The following is a 17,736-nucleotide window of genomic DNA, read 5'->3' as shown; positions in this document are numbered from 1 at the left end:
GCAGGGAGCAGAGCAGGCAGAAGGACCGAAGTACACTGCTGAGGGGAGCAGCGGGCGGCAGGAGAGGTCTGCGCACCATGTGGGACCCTCCTCTGGTGGCCGGGGAGCAGCCGGGGATTGAACCGGCGCCGCAGAGGCCGCCGGCAGCTTCGCAACCCAGCACTCAAACGCTGCGCCACCAGGGAGGCCCTAGCCTAGTGTTTTTTTAGTGAGAAATTATATTTTAAGATAATCATTTGGGTACAAAGGATGTTTATGACAATGATTTTTAGACATTGGTTCTGGGACTTTGGGTGAATAAAGCTAAGTCTTTTTTTTTAAAGAGAGAAAAATACCCAACAAGCTCATAGTAATTCTTCTAGCTTAAGTGTAGGACCACAGGGTATAGGCTGAACTGATTCTGTCTGTGTCTGCATTTCCTTTCCCCCACACTGAGTCCATGTTCTCCTGTCACTTTTTTTTAGTCCAATCTCCTTTATTAAATGGAGGGAACTGGTACAATTTTTTCATTAGAGTTCAGTGAATTTGCTCTTTATGGGGCCTTTGTCAACTTGCCAGCTCACAAACAACAGAATACTCTGACTAGTTTAAGTAAAAAAAAGAGAAAGAAAAATAAGAAATTATTAAAAGATTCTAAGGAAGCACACAGAATCATTACGAGGAGCAGAGAGGAAAGAAGAGAAGACACACAGCCTGGAAGAAGACTCCTTGCAGCACAAGGCCCCTGGGGAAGCCGCGGCCACCCCTGCCCCAGGGAGGGACCACTGCAGGCATCTCAGCAAGACCCACCCTGGGGGCCTCCCTGGGTGTGCAAGGGGTTACGAGGCAGCACTATGAAGCTATTCTTGGCCTCTGCAGCACGAGTTCAATCCCGGGCCAGAGAGCTACCCACATGGCACAGCAGACCTCTCCTGACTCGCCCGCTGCTCCCCTCAGCAGTGTATTTCAGTCAGTCTGCCTGTTCTGCTCCCCACTGTCTCTGGTGAACCCTCTCACCCCCCACACCTCTGGCCTGTACCCCAGTTCTTTCCAGTTCTTTCTTGTATATATAAATAAATAAATCTTTTAAAAAAAAAAAAAAGACCTACCCTGGATGTCAGTAATGCCACCTGGAGCTGCTGCTCCAGGCTGTGTCCCTCCAGTGGCTCCCCAGCCTTTCTTTGTTCCTCTCTTTTTTTTTTTTTTTAATTTTTAACAGATTTATTGAAATGTCTCTGTTCCCTTTTTTTAAGATTTATTTTTATTTATGTATACATACAAGAACTGGGGTGTAGGCCATAGAGGTGGGGTGTGGGCGAAAGGATTCACCAGAGACAGAGTGGGGGACAGAACAGGCAGACTGATGAAATACACTGCTGAGGGGAGCAGCAGGCGAGACAGAAGAGGTCTGCTGCACCATATGTGGGTCAACTCCCTGTCTGGGGATTGAACTCATGCCACAATGGCTGGCGATAGGTTGATAGAGCTGAGACTTTAACCCCTGCGCCACCAGGGAGGCCCACATTGAAAGCTTCTTGAGTGCATGTCAATGATTGCTGTTCCATCTGCACCTACCTACAAGGCAGCTGAGAAGAGGCGTTCTGGCTCCCATCTTGGGAGACAGGCCTCAGAATGTGCAGATCCTTAAATATAGGGGGGCTGACTGCTCAGGATATGCCGGGATCTGTAAGTTGGGCAAATGCAAGTAGGCTGAGCTGGCAGTTTGGGAGTATGTCCTTAGAATCTTTCTGGAAATACATTCAATTATCCTGGGCTATTTACTTGACGCTGCCATTACTGAGAGTTTCCCTCTCTCTGACTTCCCCTGCTGTGTGCACATCATCAGCACATCTGAGTTCATCCCTTCTTCCATCTGACATGGGGGGGCTATGCCTCAATCTCATAGAGGGGCAGCATTGCATGGGCTCTACATGGGCTTTTTTTTTTTTTAAAGATTTATTTTTATTTATTTATACAAGCACTGGGTACAGTCAGAAGCGCGGGAGGGTGACAGAATTCACCAGAGCCAGAGCGGGGAGCAGAGCAGGCAGAAGGACCGAAGTACACTGCTGAGGGGAGCAGCGGGCGGCAGGAGAGGTCTGCGCGCCATGTGGGACCCTCCTCTGGTGGCCGGGGAGCAGCCAGGGATCGAACCGGCGCTGCAGAGGCTGTGGGCAGCTTCGCAACCCATAGCTCAACCTCTGCGCCACCGGGGAGGCCCTACATGGGCTTTTTAAAAGTCAAAGTAGGGGGCCTCCCTGGTGGCGCAGCGGTTGAGCGCTGGGTTGTTCGATCCCCGGCTGCTCTCCGGCCACCGGAGGAGAATCCCACATGGCGCGCAGACCTCTCCTGCCGCCCGCTGCTCCCCTCAGCAGTGTACTTCGGTCCTTCTGCCTGCTCTGCTCCCCGCTCTGGCTCTGGTGAATTCTCTCACCCTCCCGCGCTTCTGACTGTACCCAGTGCATGTATAAACAAAAACAAACAAATTAATTAATTAATTAAAAAAAAAAACATGCCTCTAGGGGGGAAAAAAATAAATAAATAAAAGTCAAAGTAGGGCCTTCCTGGTGGTGCAGGGGTAAAAAACAGCGATATCAAGCTATTGGCAGCCACTGCAGCAAGAGTTTGATTCCCCAGCCAGCCACGGAGGTCACCCACATGGCGCAGCAGACCTCTCCTATCTCTCCGCTGCTCCCCTCAGCAGTGTATTTTGGTAGATCTGCCTGTTCTGCTACCCACTCTCTCTGGTGAATCCTCTTACCCTCCACACCTCTGGCCTGTACCCAAGTTCTTATATGCATAAATAAAAAAAAAAATCTTTAAAAAAAATAAATAAGTCAAAATACCCTGACTCATTTGCTTATATTCTGAGTTCAGTGCTCATCTGCCTAGCTAACTAATGAAAGGAACTTAAGTTTTGATCAAATAATGTAAAGATGTGTGTGTGTGTGGCTTTAAAAGATTCTTGCAGGCCTCCCCTGGTGGCGCAGCGGTTGAGCACTGGGCTGCGAGGCTGCCCGCAGCCTCTGCAGCGCCAGTTCAATACCCGGCCACCGGCAAGGGTCCCACAAAAAATAAAAAAATAAAAAAAAGATTCTTGCCAATTATTATTTTCATTATAATCGAACATAATATGAACACTGCAGGCACAGAATGAGAAGATGGCACATCTGACTCTTCCACTCCTAGTACAAGCTCTCCTGCAGGCACCTTATCAGGTTAAAACAATTATCATCTGATAAGAAGCTGGCAAAAGAACTTTAAGCTAACAAGACATTTATTATTAATAATGATGTTCCTTCTAAATGTATGTTGGGTCCTGAGCTATTAACAAATAAGACCAACATGATTAATGGGACTTAAAAATGAATGGTCTGGTACATGAAGAACAGCCACTACAACATTTTCAGTGCTCAAAATCGTGCAATACTCAATTTAGTAATTTGCAAAATTTCATTAAGGAATGATAAATGTACAGCCTGAGGATCTTAATTAAATGCCAAAGACGAGAAGCCATAAACCATTACAGAATCCCTTTCCTGCCACGGTAGAAATGACTGAGGTAATACACAGAAAGCCAGGCAACTCTATTATCTGTTCTTCCATCAGCAAATGCTTCTGGAAGACAAACATTTGAAGAGGCAAGCACAAAGCAATGTTAGACTAGGGAAGTTTTGGATAAAGGTATAGACATTTATTAAAGTCCAATTTATGGTAGAATATTTGCCAGTTGTTTTAATCACTAAATACTTTTTTTTTTAGTGAGATTTATGTACTGAAGAAGATATTTCCAACAGCTAAAAGGTAAGTGCAATCAGCACCCCCATTTTTCCAGATGGAGAAACAAAGGTAGAGTGCAGTTAGAGAACTTATTCAAGGTCTTACAACCTAGGTTGTAAGGAGCCAAATTAAGAACCAACCAATTTAGCTTCAGAATCCCCACAGATCACAAGATCTTAAATTTTATTTTCATTTCTTGAGGAATCTTCAGTTTTCTGGCCAAGTTAACCCAGGACTAGCTGAATTTAAAATAGGAGGTGGCCAAGTTAACCCAGGACTAGCTGAATTTAAAAAAGAGCTTCCCCAGGGACCTTGTGCTGCAAGGAGTCTTCTTCTGGGCTGTGTGTCTTCTCTTCTTTCCTCTCTGCTCCTCAAGATTTATGAACATCTGGGGAAAGGGAAGACTGACAGGTAGGTTGCTCTGATTAAAGAACTATCCTGAGAAACTTTGGGGCTAGCCCACTTAGAACACTAAGTGCACAATGTACTACAGCATGTCTTCAATGTGGTTATTTTGATCAGAAGCAAGAACTTTTAAAATATGGTAGAAACTTTGTGATTTTTTTAATCAAATTGGTGTTTGACAGATGCATACCCCCCTGAAATCATCGCCACATTAAGAACTGTTTTGATGGCCATTAAATACCACGGTGGATCAAACAGACCTTAGAACCAGTCTATTTGCTCTATTTCAGTGTGAAAGCACTATTGGAAAATAATAAATGGATGGGCACAGCTCTCCAGTCCTATGTGTTAGTGACACATAATGACATCCTTCCTCAATGAGACACCGCCCGGCTAGAGGATCAAGTCAGCATCGACAGTGACAAGTCACGGTGACACTCTGTCCCCTTAGTGTGGAGTGGTGAGTGAGTATGACACATCATCTCTGTGGTCTCCCCCCAAAGCACATCTTCCCAGATCTCACCAGCAAACATCAGGCAAGTTCAAATAGAGCAGCGTCCTTCAAAATACCTGACCATTACTTTTCAAAACTGCCCAAATCATCAAAACAAGTATGAGAAACGTCCAGAGTCAAGAGGCCAAAGCTTAAAGATACACTAAGAACATGGTACCCTGCAACAGAATAAGGACATCTGAGAAAAGATTTGGGAAACATGAATGAACTGTAGCCTTTCATTGAAAGAGAGAAAGAATGAAAACAGTTTCTCTGCTTGAACTAAAACTAGTTTTATTTTACTGGACCCAAAAGGCTCTGGGCTGCTATTTTTAAAAATTTAGAAAAAGTGTTCATTTTTTTAATGCTTTCCAAGTTTCTGTTCATGATGGAACATGTATGTCATTGTAAATAACTATATGGACAGGGCACACACCGAAAATGTTTATTTTATTTTATTTCATTTATTTTATTTTTTAATTTATACAAGAGCCAGGGTACAGGCCAGATGCACGGGAGGGTGAGCGGATTCACCAGAGACAGAGTGGGGAACAGAACAGGCAAACTGACGAAATACACTGCTGAGGGGAGCAGCGGGAGAGACAGGAGAGGTCTGCTGCGCCAAGTGGGTTTCTCCCCAGCCAGCTGTGATCAAACCTGTGTTGCAGAGACTGTGGACAGCTTCGCAGCGCTGAGCTTAAACTCCTGCGCCACCAGGTGCACCCCGAAAATGTTTTTTGTTTTTGTTTTTTGATGGCAGCTGCTACTCTAACCAGAAAGGACTATTGGCCAATTATTTTAAATTCAGCTAGTACTGGGTTAACTTGGCCAGAAAACTGAAGATACCTGAGGAAATTATGCCCCATCCATATCAAGGAGTCTAGAAAAAGTTTTTAATTGTGTCTCCTGTGTATTTCTCTGGATACCTGGGTTACTCCACAGCGTCACGCACTAACAGTCTACAATTGTTAACATCTGCTGGACATTAAGCACCCCCAGGACAGAACAGAGGTGATTTCCCCTTCTCCTTTTTTGCCTAAAGCCCACTTTATCCTTTGTCTGAGAAAAAAAGAACCGGTTGCACATCACACAGACTTTGGCTCTGTTCAGAAGAGCATGTGACCTTGTGGCCATGTCAGCAGTGAAATGAGGGGAAGCCATTAGGCCCCTTATAGTTCCTCCTTTCTCCTCTGTCCACGTTCCCCACTTCTGATGAGTAATGTGACATACTATGTCCCTTTAGAGCAGACTTCTGGGCTTCCCCAAATCTTAGGGACTCACCACATTCCAATCTGGTCTCCTAAGAGCATTAATGTTACAGCAATGCAAACCAGAGATTGCCAGGGCACCTGGGCTGTTCAGCCTCAGCCACTGGGCTCCAGCTGGTAACTGACAGCAGTCAGGGAGGTAGGAGGCCCTCAGTCAGCTGGGAGTTGTGGACACCTGAGGCTGAGAGCAAGGTGGGCAGGGCCACATTCCTCAGAGGGCAAAGCTGAGTCACCAAAGCAGAAACCAGGCAGTAAGTTTCTCTACCTCACATGAGGGGATGGTGCCATCAGGGAGCACAGCAGAGCTGACCTAGGGTGAGGCCTGCGGGGCAGTCCCTGCCTTAGACATTCCCAAGGGTGTTTCCTCTCGAAAGAAAAAGCTTTATATAGATACCATATCTACAGATCTGTCATTCCAGGGGGAGGGAGAGATGTGAGCCTAGTGGCCAGGGCAGTCGAATCAAACTCCAGTCACCTCTGAACTGACCCGATTTGGGTAATGACTGTAAATAGAAACTACTGTCATTCTCCAGTCCTGAGCTTTCCAAGGCCCACCTACCATCCACAGGAGTGTTGCTAATGGATGAAAGTCCCATAGCTGACCAGATGGACAGGTCCTGGTTGACAGGCAGGAGCTCGTGGTGTGACCCCCCCCAGGGCTGCCTTCTGGAAATAACTGTGCCAGAGCTGGGTTTGGGTGTTTGCTCCACCCTTTACCAGTCAAAAGACCTCAGCTTTCGGTAAGGGGGTAATACCCATGCGATAAGGCTTAAGACAATTAAATGAGACACTACATGGAAAGCAGTTACACTACATGGAAAGCAGGTCCTAAAATAAATGAAGTCGGTCTGCCAGATTTGGAGCCCGCTAGTGAAGGCTTACAGCCACTTTCCAGTGGATTCTGCAGAGGGTCAGGTGATAGTAGCTTCAGAGCACACTGGTAGAAACTGGCTTCAAGAAATGAAAACGTTCATCTTTTTCATAACCTTCCTGGCAGCAAGGTGATTGGCCAGAAAGGGCGTGGCAAGACAGAGAAGTGCTGATGTTACAAAGGTCCAGCGAGTTCAACTGGTTTTTATCCCAAGGCATTTCCTGGCCAGAGGCTCATAAAACACACTCTCCCTCCCTTTCCAGTACCTTCCCAGGGAAGATACTGCCTTTGTGGACACATGGCCATTACACAGTTACAGGCAGTGTTACCTTAGCTGCAGAGCTGTGTCAACAACATCATGCTGTTGACATCAAGTATGAGGACTGAGAAGTTAGCTCTGAATTTATGGTAGTACCTGTAGCCAAAAACGTGGATGGTTGGTGTTGTAAATGCAGTTACCAGGTAAACAAACCTCCCTCAATGACAAATACCGCCTACTAGTGGCAGATTATTGAAGAAATTCAAGAAAAGAGGCTGCAAGCATTGCTCTGAAAATTTAGCTCAAATTCCACACTCACTGCTTCTAGTATCAAGAAGAAACATCTCAATACTAAAAATAATTGGTAGCTTAGAGTAAATTTTGCTGGATAAAACTCTTGTCTAATATTTTTCCCTCTTTTTTTAAAGCAAACTGGTACTTTATTCTTAAATTTGATCAAACAGTATATTTACAGGAAATCAGTAGTTCAAAAGAAACAAGTTAGAGAATGGAAGCTCTAAAAGTTCTCCCTTGTAAATTTCCATGGTTTTATTATCATGAAAAGCAGGCATGCTAAAAACTACAGTATGACAAAGGAGCAGCTCTTACGAAATTTAAAAGCATAATCACAAAACTCACTAGGAAGGCTGGAAGGTAAAGACAAAGCAATCATTCGGGAATATGGAATGAAACTTCATAAAAATAGAAAACTTTTTAAAGAAAAAGAAGCAATCCGAGCAGTCCAGGGTTCAGAATTTTAGAAACAAAGTACAATAATGCTGAATATCATTGAAGGAAATAATGAAAGAATATTTTTCTGAGTTCAAGACACTGTATTCAAGGGGAAGGTAATTTCTCTCTTTTTTTTTTTAACTTATATTTTTAAAATTTATTTTCTTACATTGTAAATTTTTGGACAGTATTTGCCAGCTCTCCTCAAGCGTAGTCACCACAGTCCTCCCACCGCCACAGCACCTGTGACTCATCACCATAGTCCCTTGTGCTCTCCCCTCCTCTGCTTTATGTCTAAGATCTATGGTCAGCTCAAAAGTTTTTTTTTTTTTAAGATTTATTTTTGTTTCATTTATGCATACAAGAAATGAGGTGTAGGCCAGAGGTGTGGGGGGCGAGACGACTCACTGGAGACAGAGTGGGGAACAGAACAGGAGCTACTGAAATACACTGATGGAAGCAGTGAGTGAGACAGGAGAGGCCTGCTGCGCCCTGTGGGTCAGCTCCCTGTCTGGGGATTGATCTTATGCTGCAGTGGCTGCAGATAGCTTGATAGTGCTGAGACTTTAACCCCTGAGCCACCAGGTAGGCCCAAGTTTTGTCTTTTTCCTGATCCTTTGTTGGGTTTGTCTATATTCCACATGTATGTGAACCCACCCAATACTTACCTTTTTTTCCTTCTGACTTACTTCAGCATAATCCCATCCAGCTCCATTTACGTTGCCACAAATGACAAGTTTATCTTTGATTGCTGAGTATTGTGCATATAGACCATACAGAAAGGACCCAAAAACACTAATCTGAAAGGAACCCTGCACTCCAATGTTTATCGCAGCACTATTTACAATATCTTCTTATTTTTTATATGAGAAATGAAATTCAGGCCCAAGAGTCCAGCTTGCACAATTAGACCATCCCTGCCTCTACCACTCAGCTCTCCACGGAAGGTACCAGAAGAGTCTCATGGTAGGAGGGTTAAAGTCACCCCACCCTCCTCCCAATTCCCGCCAGGGCAATAAAACACAGATTCTTGGTGGAAGTTAAAGTATTTATTGATGTGTTTAAACTGTACATTCTCCACAGATCAAGTTAAGAAGTTTGTAGGTGAAGTTTATCTGTGCATAGTAGGAAGAGACATGGGTAAGGGTTTGGGGAGGAAGGGAAAAAAAAAAAAACAGTCACAGGGAAATAGAAAAAAAATACACCACAGTTACGGGAACCTTCAGAGTAAAAAAAAAAAAAAGAATAGGCTGTGAGCATCAACATCAACTATACAGGCATTACAAAGACGTGTGTAGGAAACAATCTTCACAGCTTTCCACATGTTCACAGACACACAGTGTGGAACAGCCTCTTCCACAAGAAAGCAAACCCCACCTGCCACTGTTGTCTTTCTGAGGGACACCAAGGAGGGTGGTGGCAGGAGGGGACAGCAGAGAGGTCAGGGTGCGGTGGGGCAAGGTGGGGTCAGTGCCTTCAGAGGGAAGTGTCCACGGAGGAAAAAGCAAGTCAGGACATTCCTGGGGAAGGAGTGAGTGGTAAATGGCGGGCGGTGGAAGAACATCATATACAAACTACCAGCTAATTTCTGTGGAAGAACTGGATTTAAAAGGAAAGCAGTACTGGCGGCCCTAGTCTCTATACATTAGGCTCACTAAGAGGTGCTGGGACTCAAATGCTGTGAACCTCCTTGTTGATGGGGCTCGTGTGGACACCGAGCAGTGGGAACACCAGCCTTCCAAGGAACTGGTCCTCGACAACGATGATTCGGAGAGGCTATCACGACGTGCTTCCCCGGACATCACAGTTCCGTTTCATTCCATTCCTCAGCAACTTCCTGAAAGCGCATTAAAAAGGGAATACTGCCTTCTTCTCTTTTCTTTTTTTATAAAAACCAGGACAGTGAAATAGCCTTATAGAGTTGATTTATACAACGCAACTGGAACAAACAGCCTGCATATATATAGTCTATCACTGAAAATCAACATTTTCCATTTGTATAGATAGCATGTATGAGACAATACGATAGAAGTGGGATTTCTGATTAATTTTAAAAAAAGTAAACTACATCAGTCAAATATCTGCAATAGATCATTTTTTCATTTCATTTAAGGTTTATATATCATATATTGTTATATTAACATTTTTTCACCCATTTAAAAGAATGGAAATTGTGATTCTACAGTAGTACTTTATAGTCTTAATGATCCAGGAGGTCTGAATGTAAGATGAAATCCTCTGGAAGTAGCTGGTCAGTAGTCGATCCAAGATGCTGGACCTCTCCTGCCCACCTGCACCGCCCCACTCCAACTGGGGGTGCTTGAGCTTCTTCTCCCTTAAATCTGCATCTGCTCCAGGTATTTATAGGTTGGGTTTTCGTAACCATGGTTCTGCATCTTGTTCAGGTGACGCTCTTCTGGGGTGAGCATTGGGTCAACCTGGAGAAAGAGACTGCACATTATTGGGGAGCACTGTGAGACAGCCACATGGTCACAGCTGTAAGCTGCGAGGGTCCCCAGAAACCAAAGTCAGTCCAGTGTCCTGCTCCACCAGGCAGACAGACAAGAGCTAGAGGCCAGGGTGTAGAAGAGAGAAAAGCTGAGGTCCTAAAAGCATCATCCAAATTGGAGAAAACAGCAACTTAAACTTCTCTGCCCAATCAGTCTCCGTTCTGCCACTTTCTACTTGGGACAAGCTGAACAAGCTCTTTTTATTTTATTTAATTTATTTTTTAAAGATTTATTTATTTACTTATACAAGAACCGGGGTACAGGCCAGATGCGCAGCAGGGTGAGAGGATTCACCAGAGACAGAGCAGGGAACAGAATAGCCAGACCGACGAAGTACACTGCTGAGTAGAGCAGCGGGCGAGACAGGAGAGGTCTGCCATGGCATGTGTGACCCTCGCCGGCTGGCCGGCTGGGATAGAACCAACGCTGCAGAGGCTGCGGACAGCTTCGCAGCGCTGTGTTCAACTGCCTGTGCCACCAGGGGAGACCCAGCTCTTTTCACAAGTTGCAGCACCAGCTGATTTCTAGGGGCTTCTCCAACCCTGAAATTCTACAATTACATCAGTGTCCAGCAGGAAAGGAAGCCGAGTAACTAAGACATGCAACTGAACTTATCTTCCAGAACATATTGTGGCATTTTTGTTTTTTAAAGATTTAACCCCTGCGCCACCGGGGAGATCAGCACATTGTATTCTTTACTGTAGTTATTTTCTAGAATCAGGAGTTTGGACATTGCCACTACCCAAAAAACAAGTGGCAAGAAGTTCCAATTACAAATCAGTAGATGGAACAGAAACTGCCCATTCTGGCTCTTTTTAAATTTCTTGTTGTTTTTTCTCCCTTAAGAGAGAAAAGCAAAAATAAAATAAAAAAATGCAGAATGTTTAAAAAAAAAAACAAAAAACCATTTGCCATCCTTTATTCTCAAATCTCTAACATATCTGGAAAAAGGAAATACGAAGGAAATAATCTGAGAAAACCATTTCACCCTCTGCAGCCTGACATGCACTTACGACTCCCTCACATTCACAAAACCCAAACGAATGTTAACAGTGGGCAGTAGCCCTTCGTGACAAGGCCAGCATGGTTCGGCTGGGGCCGACTTCCAAACCATGACCTAATAATCCAGTGGGAGACTGAATGGTACCCAAGTCTGGTTTCCATAAATCTCCCCACAGTGCAGAGCAATGTTCTTCAGCTCAGGGCCAATTCAGAAGGAAGCTCAGCCACTCACCTCCACGATCCCGTGGCTGATGGTTCCATACTGTCTCTTCCTCAGCATCACCAGGCTGATGACAATGACTGTGGCGATGGCCACAGCAATGACCAGCAGACCAATGAGGGCACTGCTGCTCAGACTGAAGTCCTCCCGAAGTGGCCTCGCTGATTCCTAAAATAACCAAGCAGATGTGCAACTAAGCCCCATGGAACATGTGTCCAGAACGAAGTCTGCAGCCCCAACAAAAGCAGCCCTGTGGGCGCAGCCGCCTCAGTGTTGTCTCTAAACCCAAGGAGCACCCAGGTCCTGCTTCCCAGGAAGCCATGCATATGGGAGAACTTCCACTTTTTTCCAATCTCCAATGAGAGTCTAAGTTCAGTTGTTATCCTAAACTATGGGCAAATGGGGATGAGGGACCTTTGACAACTTAAGACTCTGGGCACCTCTTCCATTTGAAATGAGAAGACGGGAAAGCGAAAGAGCTGACACACGTGCAACCCGGGACAGGTTCGCAGCCACTCACCGGCTCCTCCTCAAGGCCTCCCACTCTCTCAGCATTGAAGATCATTTCTTTAACATCCAGAGTCTCATCAATGACCTGAAAGAGCATGAAAATGTCAGCAAGGGGGCGGAAGGAAAACTTACTATAAACAGAGTTGGTGCTTCCCTATTGCGTTTACTGTGTGGTGAAGGAAGCAGGAGCCTGACGGACACCCAGTTGCCAGCCAGCTACCTCCGCTCACCAAACCCCGACACCCAAGGGAGCAAATGTTGAGTCAACATGACTCAAGAACAGCTGGTCCTTTAAGGGCTTCCACCTGCATTTTCCTTTCGCTAACTACTGCAAGAGCCATCCCAGGACAGACTACGAGGGAGCCATGCTTAAGTATCAAAAGCAGTCAAGGACAACCCAGAAATACAAACAATAGAAAATCCTAGCAGGATAATTAACAGGAGGTATAAGCCTAAGACAATATAAAAATCAAAATGAATTCTATTCCATTTTCAAGTTTTTCTCTACTCACTATAAATGGCCCCTCGGGTCTTATTCATATCTCTAGTTGCAAATACTTTTCCTACTAGTTAACGAGAGTTATTGCTGAAAATAGCTCTTCATTCCATCGCACCCCCAGAAAGTAAACAATACAGCAAAACCTCCAGAGGACCTGGGCCCACCCAGCTGCTCCCACATGGGAAACGAACGCATGAAGTTCGCATCTGAAACGAGGCCACTCGCTCAATTACTCTCTCTAAATTAAAATGGAAGAGAAAAATGGCTCACCATATTTTCATCCACTTTATTCTTACTGTTAATCACTTTCTCCTCGGCACCTATCAGTTCTCCATCCTGTTCTCCCGCTCCAGAGCCTGTGTGGAGAGAGCACAGCTGAGTGTCCCAGGTTGGGCTGGCCTCACAATCTCACAGAAGCTGCAAACTCCCTCCTGAGAGCCAGGGAGCTTTTAGCAAACACTGTCCACTATCCACCACCCCTGGGCCCCTTCCCCCCCACACACACATTCGATGTGCTACTTTATTTGCATTTTTGAGTATGCACCTTGTTCTACAAGGATGAATGACACAGGCATTTCTCAGAGACCAATGGGTATAATGGAGGACAACAGAGGGCTTAACTTGTATCCAACTGAGAAAAGTGGAATGTAAGCCTTCAGAAGACAATGCTTATTGTTAAGGTAAGTAGAGCTGTGCCCAAAGGTGTTTGAACATGGAAGCACAGGGCGCACCTTTTGGGACATCACCCAGCACCTATTACCCCACTACTTGCCCCTCCCACACCGTGGGCTCCCTCTGAATGAAAGAGCTGTCACAGGCAGTTCTGCACACGCAGTGAATCTGCTTGTCTACCTAGAGCACCATCCACCAGGTGCTTCTTATGCCTGAGCTACCTTCCCTGACCTCGAGCCCTTGCTATTTGTCCTTCAAGTTGCAGCTCAGCTTGGGAGACACCCCAGGTTATAATCACTGCTTTATAATTACATCTTCTGTCTCCTGGACTGTAATCCTCTCAGGACCTGCATCAGATGATCACAACCTTAATGTTTATTAGAGAATGAACAGGAAAGAAGCATTCCATAAACAGGGAGACTTATAATAACAGCAGGCTGGAAGGAAACTTTCTATCAAGTGAGCAAGAAAAAAATAGCAATATACCTCTAATCAAGGTCAGGTATCACCTGAGCCAACGTCACTTGTGCGTGGAACTCCAGTGTGTTCAAGACAGTGTAACTGAACTCAGCACAAACCCAAGAAGAGGAAGGAAAATGCAATCCTCCTTATTTTTAGCTCCAAAGCATGTGATATCTAACAGTCCTAAGAATTCCTCATGGATAATATTATATACCACTCTATATAAACACCCATGATCTGGACCTCCTGGTGTGCTGAGGTGACTACCTGAAATGGAGTTTGGCTCCCACAAGAGTCTCTGCATAGCACTGCTGTCACTGGGCTTGCCAAAGGCAAGCAGACAGTAGGCCCAGTCACAGCAAGGCCTCCCAGCTAGACTTGCTCTTGACACCGAGCAATTACTAACAGCCAATGCAGCTGTGGATGCACTAGCTCATTAGCATGCAGCCCCAAATGGCACTTTTTCTCCCAAAGCTTTCACTATAAAGAATTTCACAATTTCACAACTTGTTTCTAGGGTAAGTCAGGGCTGGCTTTTGTAGTTTCAAAATGCCAAACAGCAAATCTTGCACATCAACTCTTTGAGAGAGAAGAATCTGGAGAACAGCTGCTCGGCGATGCTCAGGTTCATGCCTAATAAACCCTAGCTCCTATCTCTCTCCTCAGAACTTTTAATCCTAGAGGCAAGACCCTATTTGAAAAATAATGTGGCGGGCTTCCCTGGTGGCGCAAGGGGTTAATTACCGCACTATGAAGTGATCCCCAGCTGGCCAGCGAGCAACCCACATGGGGTAGCAGACCTCTCCTGACTTGCCCACTGCTCCCCTAAGCAGTGTACTTTCGTCAACCTGCCTGTTCTGTTCCCCACTCTGTCTCTGGTGAATCCTCTCACCCCCCACACCTCTGGCCTGTACCCCAGCTCTTCTAGGCATAAATAAATCTTTTTTAAAAAAGAAAAGGAATGTGGCATCAACTAATTTAAAGTCTTACTAGTACATGGCAGAATATTTATTAACATTGACTAAAACCACTTTGGTTTTATGGAAAGCATAAACAAGTGACATGGTGAGACCAAAATTAATGTTCAAATTATCTCTATTAATTATAGGTGAAGTAGGAAGGCACAAATCAGTTAAGCTTCTAAAAAAATTCATCGTTCTGCATAAATATGTGTGCTGTTCAGAGGAATGCTCACAGATCTCTCCAAGAAGAGGCCTATGCAAATAAAACAAAATAAAGCATTTATGTGTAAGTGGTGTCTGGGAGATGCAAATGACACACATATATCCTGAGAGAAAGCTGTGGCATAAAACAGACACGAAACTCTTAGCCAGGGAACACCACTTGATCCATCCACATTCAGTCTGGCAAAATCAAGAGAGCAGGCTCACAAAACACGCTGAGGACACGGCACCTCTGAATTGAGGATGACACTAGGGGTTGTGACCTACCAACAAGCCAGGAACACTCAGTAGCCAACACTGGCATTTTATCTAACAGAAATCACTTGGGCTTTGAACACAGAGGAAGCTGGGGTCAATTTCTGGTTCCTCCACTTCTTAAATTCATGACTTTGAGCAAACCCTAATCCAGGAAAGAGAACTAAAAATCCCCCAACAAGTATGGATTCAGTGAGAACAAGCACGCAATGCACCAGGCACAGTGCTTACGTAATGGTACCTTCTTCTGAAACCTAGAGACTCACTACAGCAAGAGTTCACTTGCCCCAACCTGGTTCACCCATCAGCAGAGGAATGCTAAAATTTGGGGAGACAGACAGTTGAACACAGAAGAAGGACAGCTGAAAAGGAAAAAGATATAAGTGGGAGCAGCAGAAAAAAGAAAAGGACTCTCCACCTGACTCCTGCAACTGCATATACACTGAATAGTCTACTTAGATTTAAAAGGCTTTATGAAAAGATCTATTTTAGAAGGCAGCTATGCTCACCACTATACCACCAACGCAACAGACCTATTTTGGTTACTCTGTATTCTCTGGCCATCCAGAAGGAAAGTTTAGATGGTCACCTTATCACCAATACCACTGACACTGGGTTCTAGGTGCTGGAGACGCTGGCTCTGCTCGCAGCCACGTCTGAAGAAATGAGGTGGAAAAAGCCAGGTGATGTGAGACAGAAAATGTGACAGCTGACACACTGGGGAGGTGAAAAGGAATGAAGGTCTTAAGGGGAACATCTTTGACAAACCAACCTTTTTTCATTGGGTGGTACAACTCCGGCTGAGTGTCTAGCAGAAAGGAAAACAATAAAAACAAAATAGCACAGAAGGAGATTAAGAAAGAAAACAGCTTCTTTCAAAATTCCTGTCTTAGAATTTCTCTGTAATGTGAATAAAAGGCATTCTTCCTTAAAAACCATGGCTGAAACATCTCATAAACAAACCAGCAAATGACTAGAATGTTGGAAAGAAGGGGCTTTTATCCTGGGTCTTTAAGGGGAAATTGTGGGAGATTCCCAAATTACTTAGCTTAATGTGCAAAGCTATTTTCCTTCAAAAATAGAAGTCAGCATTGATTGTGGTTTTCTGATGAGACCAGGTCGCAGTTCAGATGTATCCGAGATGCCCCTCCCCAACAAACTATGTAAGCATGGCAACCCTGCAGGCCCATGGAGGTTTGGGATTTGTCTGAGTAGGTTTTAGGAATGCAGTGGTACCTCTATTTACCCAACTCCTTCAGATTTGGTCTTGTGACTGGAGGGTCAGCTGTACTGAGTTGGTAGGCCTGACATAACTAGTTTAGAAGACATTTCTGTTAAGGTCTGTCCTTCCCATTTGGTGCGCTTGGGTTCAAATCCTGACTTTCCACCTACAAGTTGCGTGACCCAGGGCACTTAACCTCTTTAAATCTTGGAATCCCCACATGGGGACAGCCCCAGTACCTACCCCTTAGAGAGAGCTTTTGAGATGAAACAAGTGTCCGCGTTTAGTGCTTAGCTGAAGCTGCCATCTAATAATGACTCTAGCTCTGACCACTATTTTTATCATCACCACCATCAGCAGTGGACAAATAAATAGAATCTGATTCCACACCCTGGTCTCAGGGCACCAGTCTCAGGAGCTGTTTATTTCTGGTGCAGAGTCACAGCTTTCAGAGATTCTTTTAGACATCAAGAACCAGCAAGGGAATAGAAGCAGCATGCCCCATTGGGAGTCAGGGGCACAACATCTCAGCACCACCTAATACCACCAGGGCGGTCACCCTGACAGGTTCCGCCCCCAAAGCCTCTTCATCGCCCACCTCCCAAGATTATTATGGAAAGAAAACGGCAACAGATAACATGAAAGTGCAATTTAAACTGCCAAGTGATTTCCATATGTAAGCATCACAAACACAGCTGATGGGACCAGGGAAACAGTGGGCTTTAAACAAGTTGCCTATAAAATGGGAGAAGCATCACTAACCTCTGGAGACACTGACTCTGTAAGTGCCTGCATGGAGCAGGTGCCCAGTAAATCCAGACTTCCTTTGTGTGCCCGATGGTCATCCGGAGCACAGCCTTCCCAACACAAGTCAGGCTCACAAATCTGACTTCTACCTTAATTGTGCCCCCACCCCCAAGAAACTGTGTGGTCCATCATACACACCTTCGTTTTCAGGTAAGGATGGGAAGGGATGGAAGGGGTGGAATGGTGGGATCTCATCACTCTCCTCCGAGCTCACCCGGACGTCCACGGGGGTCTCTGAGATGGAGGCAGTGAATTGGTCCACGTCGGCACGCTGTTCTTGGAGCAGTTCATCTGACAAAGAGATACAGGAGGGATCAGGTTTTCAGATAGACCAAGTTTCCAAGCTCAGGACCAACAGCCTCTTCCACACACTCCTTCCTACCCAAAATACCTGCTCCCCAATTCTAAGGAATCTGTAGAACCCAAGACTGGGAACCCCAAGGTGCCTTCCTGGCTACCCCTCTCTTCTCAGCAACACCCTCTAGGTTAAGTGACTTCATCCAATGAAGGCACAGTTTTAAATACCACCCATATGTCATGCCTCCCAAAGCTGTATCTCACACCTACTGCTCTGGCTCATCTAATAGCCTACCTTACACTTCTACT

General features: G+C 45.2%; 1 protein-coding gene across 26 annotated transcripts in view; it reads right to left on the bottom strand.

Moving 5' to 3' along the window:
* Positions 1–10,123: 10,123 nt before the first annotated feature.
* Positions 10,124–17,736, bottom strand: part of APLP2 (amyloid beta precursor like protein 2) — a gene marked incomplete at both ends in the record, with an annotated part of 68,191 nt that continues 60,578 nt past the window's right edge. For 11 of the 26 annotated variants that reach the window (XM_084249297.1, XM_084249298.1, XM_084249282.1 and 8 more), the window contains 5 exons: positions 10,124–10,225; positions 11,532–11,687; positions 12,040–12,114; positions 12,799–12,884; positions 17,269–17,421. In XM_084249297.1, the coding sequence (XP_084105423.1) occupies positions 10,124–10,225; positions 11,532–11,687; positions 12,040–12,114; positions 12,799–12,884; positions 17,269–17,421 (572 nt within the window). Of the gene's footprint in view, positions 10,226–11,531; positions 11,688–12,039; positions 12,115–12,798; positions 12,885–15,873; positions 15,910–17,268; positions 17,422–17,736 lie in introns of all 26 variants that reach the window. The other 15 variants (XM_084249277.1, XM_084249296.1, XM_084249278.1 and 12 more) reach the window with 4 other exon arrangements.

This window comes from Talpa europaea, assembly GCF_964194135.1.
Source record: "Talpa europaea genome assembly, chromosome: 12".
NCBI classification, from domain to species: domain Eukaryota; kingdom Metazoa; phylum Chordata; class Mammalia; order Eulipotyphla; family Talpidae; genus Talpa; species Talpa europaea.
The sequence above is the reverse complement of the archived record's forward strand: the minus strand, read 5'-3'. Positions and strand labels throughout refer to the sequence as shown.